Below are 5,342 nucleotides of genomic sequence, written 5' to 3' on the forward strand. Positions count from 1 at the left end.
GAAAAAGATGTTATTCAGCCTTTACTGTAGTGTAACCCACAGAGTTCCTATAGGTGGGTGGGACTAAAGAAAGATTGACAGGTCGAGGGAACAGGTGTAAAAATGGAGAAAGGGGAAGGTGGGGAAAGTGATTCTTGTTTGCAGCTGTTTCTGATGCTACTCTTATTGAATGTTGTTACCACACCGTGGACTGTTGCCAGGTAGCTGTCGATGAGAAGAGACTGTCTCATTTCGGTTCGGCCCTCGCGGTCGACGAAGGTGTGGCCCCTGAACAGGGACACAGCTCACGTCACTTTGCCTCTTCCTTTGCTCCTGTCGTAATGATCACAGACACTAGTTATAAATCGAACTGTGTTATAACAAGCTGCTGCACAGACCACACCAGTACAGGTTCATTATTTTGTATTCACATCTGTGTGGCTGCATATCCAATCATGATCAATATCTAAACAGCTGATGGTAAAAAAAAACGTTTACGTTTGATATATTTCATCATTGATGTTCAATTGTACATTTTTAAATTCATGATAATGGTTTTATTCATCTGAAATGACATTGTCTTCTTATGAGACTGTCTGTGTAATTACTCTCATCATTTTCATGGCGCATCAGTTTCAAAACATTTCCCTGTTTCTTCAGTTTAACCTTGTGACATTGATTAAAACACCAGCAGTTCCAAACTCTATTTGCTCATTAACATATTCATTGTATAGGGTTGTGTTGTGCAGGCTGCTGTCAGCTCTAATGAATAGGACGTGTCAGATTAGTGTTTATTATTAAATCAGAGACAGGGACGTCTCGTCCGAGCGCTAACTGCGACGTCCCCGGCGCTGCCGCTCGTCCTCAGCAGACTGAGACTTCACTCGTCCGTCTCCTCGGGCCTGACGGAGGAGGGAAAACCAGTTTCACTATTTGGGGCAGTGCTTTACTATTTATACCCCACTGCTGAACAGGGAACACATGATCACACAGCGGCCTGTGCAGCGTGGAGGAAGAAGACTGGCTGCAGTATTTATGTCTCTGTTAGGTTTACTGTGTCAACAGCAGCCTGTCCTCTCTCTCTCTGGGCCCTTCACTGTTCATGTCACTATTTGTTCTCAACAGCTGGCGGCGGCTTCGTTCCCCTCGCTGCTTTGCTTCAGCTGCTGGTTTGTACAGAAGCATCACACTGTTCTGAAGAGACGGAGGCAACTTGTGTTATTTTGAGCATTTCAACATTTTCATGTTCAACTCTCATTTAACACACGACATACCTCATAACACGGACTGACATCACCTTCGAATGGGAGGGGTTTACTTCAGTTATAAAGCGTGTGTGTGTTTCCTTCACTCACACGACCGGTGTCCCGTTCAGGGGCCACATCCTTCGGGGGACGAGGTCTACGAAGGTGTGGCCCTTCGTAACGAAGGCCAAACCGAAATGAGACGTTCGTCCTCGGCTGTGCCCGCCATCACCGCTGTGTCGCAAAGTGCAGCCTCTGTCGCCTAGCAACCTTGACAACATGTAACTTCTTTCCTTTTTTTTTCAGGAAAACTTTTAGTTTTCAGCCTCTTGGTTTGAACAGGTGAGACGTCAGCTGTTGGACTGAGCTGAAACACAACACTGACATTTAACAGTGTGATGCTCAGACTCTGTCACTGATCTTTACTTTTATTACTGGTGCACAATGAATCTTGGGATACGTTGGACCATGAAGGGGCCACCTGTTCTTCGTTGTCCAGGAAAACAAGGGCGCATTTGAAGGCGCCTTAGAAATGGGACGGTCAGGTCGGGCCGCTGTGACAGAGTCTCTGGAGGGTGAGACCCTGAACTGGGACAGTGATGGTACTAAAATGAACTGATGAACGTTTTAACCTGTTTCACATTCGGTGAAATTGTCTGGTCCTTCTCCGTCTGATCACTTGTGGCACAGACAGTAAATCTGCTCCTGGCTAACTGTGGGAGAGGAATCATGGCTGATACTAATAAGAACCTTTGTTGACGCTCGGGCTCAAGTTTCAGCTCAATAACGCACATGACCGCACTACTTTGAAAAAGCTCTGCTACGATCAGCTGTTGGTTTTGTTTTCAGTCTTTTGGGCTGATTTATCAATAGTTTGACGACAGCAGGATTATTATGTCTCACGCTGTTTAGAGACCGACGGAGGAACGAGTGTTGAACAGTTTGAAGACAGGCGTGTTGGATCGGCTGTGACACAGTTACCAGACTCTGGTTTCCACTGAGTAGATGATGCATTTCTCTTTCTTTCAAGTGAACGTCTAGATTCACATTTACAAACTATAAGATTTGGTGTCTTTCTGAAACGGGTCGCGATATGCGCCGCTGCCATCATCCATCTACAGCTGACAGTTTCCTTGGTTTAATCTCTGTGGAAATGATGCTCGTGCACATCTGCCCAATTTCTCGATGAGTGAGATTCATAAACCTGAACCAGAGAAACCGTGAATTCTTATGTATGAACTTCAGTGAGTCACAGATTCCTCTGAAAAATGTCCATGTGTTCAGTCTGTAGGTTTAGAGAGAGTGTGTTTGACACAGTGAAGCTCTGCCCTAGATTTTCATTTAGATATCACACACACACACACACACACACACACACACACACACACACAGTGTCCATCAACAGATGTGTGTGTTACGCCCGTGTTACATCAGAAGCAGCTCCCCGAGTCTTTTACATCATCCTGTCAGCTGCGTTCTCCAGAGTAAAGGTGGAACTACTGTGACGTTTGATTTTCAGCATCTTTATTTAAATAAGAGAAAAAACAGTCCACTAACTTTATGGAAGTGCAATACAAAATCACTTAATTATCTTTTTCTCATTTTAAATAGACAACATGTGGTCTTTAGAAACACAGAAAAGGAGGGACAAGTCTTCATCACTCGTCTTGTCAGCGTCTCACAGCTCACATCTGTCCTGATCTGCAGTCTTCCTCTTATCATCATCATCGTCACCATTCTGAAGGAAAAAAAACATCTGCAACATCAACTCTGAGACGTAGATTTTAAAAAAGCAGGACACAGTCCGGACCATTAATAACGTTAGAAACAGTGTGTAGCTGCTTCCACTGAACACAGAATAAATCCAGAGGGATGATTGAACGTTGTCCTCTCCCTCATATCGTCCTTTACAAAACACAAATATTCCCCCTCTCTGTCAGTTATTGTCCTTCGTCTACCCTCACCCCTCCCGGTCGTGTCCGTGACCTCTGCGACACGCCGGGCAGCGAGCGCACGTTGACATCAGGCCTGGAGCCTTTTCACACCCAGCTGGTCGGATGATTTCAGACCCTGGAGCAGCTCGCTCTCTCTCGCTCTCTCTCTCTCGCTCTGTTATTTTCATCCAGAAGTATCAGGCGGTAAATGAGCTGCTGTGTTTGAGACAACTGTAAACTGTATTATAAACGTGTCTGCTTCTCAGGTGTTTCCGGGTGAGGAGCCGGGCCACAGCTGGACGCCGGTCCTGGTCCCAGCAGGAAAATGGAAGCTCCCGTTTTAAATGAAGGTTCGTCAGCGAAGGTGTAAATATCATGAAGGATTCACTTTGGTTTAACTTCTTTTACTCTCTGTCGATTCACACCGACGACATGACAACCAGGGACCCAGACTCCGGTTTGGAGAACCGCCTCAACATGAGCGAGTGTGAAGATCAGGTGAACCCAGGTGAACCCAGGTGAACCCCGTCACTTCACCTCCTGTGGTCTCTGAGGTCCGAGCGTCCGTCTCCAGTGTCTGCTTGAGTGAACACCGATGCTGCTGTGTATCTGGTCCGACATGAGGCCGGAGAACGCGCGCGCACACACACACACACACACACACACACACACACACACACACACACACACACAGATCCGAAGGTCCAAGGTGTTGTGTGCACCTAGTTCACGTCAGTGTGTTTTCCCGGTGTGTGTGTGCGTCCTCCTGCGTCACGCCGAGCTGAGGCTGTCGAAGCCGCAGAACTTCCAGCGTTTCTCCAGAGTTGCGCCGACGCCGCTCAGCTCCTGCCTGAACATGGTGGGCAGACGGACCATGAGGCGCTCCAGCTCCCCCGCCGACACCTGAGAGAGGACGAGAGCAGAAACCAGAGCGTGACGCAGAAGAAGAGACGGGCGAGGAGCAGCACACCTTTAGACTTTTGACTGGGTGGCGCTAAACATTCAAAACTTTGTCTCGTGTGTTTACTGACAGGTAGAGGTGAAGGACTCGAGTCACATGACTTAAACCAAGTCAGACTTCAGTTACAAGTTTGAAGACTTAGACCTGAGACAGGTGACTCGGATGGACTTGACTTGGACCTGATCTCACCACAGTAACTCTGACTTACTCTCTCATTATTACAAGGAGGTTTTGGTGTCGATTAAGAGTAAAGGCCTTTGATCTTCTCAGGATCTAATGGACCAGTATTTTCTCTTGTTTGTGAGAGGACCATGAAATCCTCCTCGCTGCCTGACGACCATTTTGTCTGTGAATTCTTTGCAATTATAAAATAATAAAACACATCAGAGTCCATGTGCAAGGTTTTTATTGGATTTTAAAAAATGCAGATGAAAAATTTGGACTTGGTGTGCAAAGGCCTTAAAGGAAGAGATGGTTTTCATTCATCACTATGATGCTGCTTCCTCCCTGAATTTACTTTCATTTCCTCCTTTGTTTGAAACAGTGGGAGGTGTTAATACCGCTGGTATTATTATTAGTGTGGTGACCGATCTGCCATTATATCCGTGAGGCTGATGTGTCTGTTGTAAATGGACAAAGCACCAGGAAGACGGAACACAGGCAGGGAGGTGTGTGAGCTGCGTCACCTTGGAGTCCAGTCTCTGGATGTACGACCACAGGTACTCCAGGTTGGCGCCAAACGGATGAACGTGGAGGAAGGTCGATATGATGCCTGCAGAGAAGAGGAAAGGTCATCAGACGAACTGATGGCGTGACAGAAGGAGTGAGACTGAAGGGAGACCCAACGCGTCTCGCTGTCGGGCGGATTCATACGGCGGCCGACGAGGGCGAACATGCTGCAACAGTCCTAAACTCTTCATCAGGACAAACGAGCTGCAGATTGAGAAACACATCCGAAAATACAAGAACGAAACGTGCTGCTGGAAAACAAAATAAAAACACCAACAACAAACACGCTGCACATCCCGACAACACGAGGGCAGAGCTCCAGGCCTCCAGGGGGAGCTCTAAATGTTTGAGTCGTATTTTCTTATGTGTTTCTGAAGCTGCTGCACAATAAACAAACGGGATGGCCCCGTAAAAACTGCTGCTGCAGCACCAACGCTCTTCAGTTGATTACTTCTGAGAGGTCCTGCAAAGGTAGGCAGTCATGCAGGGGGGGGG

At 47.1% G+C, this 5,342-nt stretch overlaps 1 protein-coding gene across 1 annotated transcript in view; it reads right to left on the reverse strand.

Annotated features, from left to right (window-relative positions):
• Window positions 1-2,730: 2,730 nt before the first annotated feature.
• enox1 (ecto-NOX disulfide-thiol exchanger 1) overlaps window positions 2,731-5,342 on the reverse strand; it is an 81,696-nt gene continuing 79,084 nt past the window's right edge. Inside the window, exons 16-17 of the mRNA XM_023393486.2 lie at window positions 4,805-4,890; window positions 2,731-4,060 (exon numbers count right to left, since the gene is read on the reverse strand). Coding sequence (XP_023249254.2) covers window positions 3,929-4,060; window positions 4,805-4,890 — 218 coding nt within the window. The 3' untranslated portion in view covers window positions 2,731-3,928. The remainder of the gene's footprint in view (window positions 4,061-4,804; window positions 4,891-5,342) is intronic.

Source organism: Seriola lalandi, unplaced genomic scaffold, assembly GCF_002814215.2.
Source record: "Seriola lalandi dorsalis isolate HSWRI2012SDOR001 ecotype SW California unplaced genomic scaffold, Sedor1 jcf7180002054936, whole genome shotgun sequence".
Classification (NCBI taxonomy): Eukaryota; Metazoa; Chordata; class Actinopteri; order Carangiformes; family Carangidae; genus Seriola; species Seriola lalandi.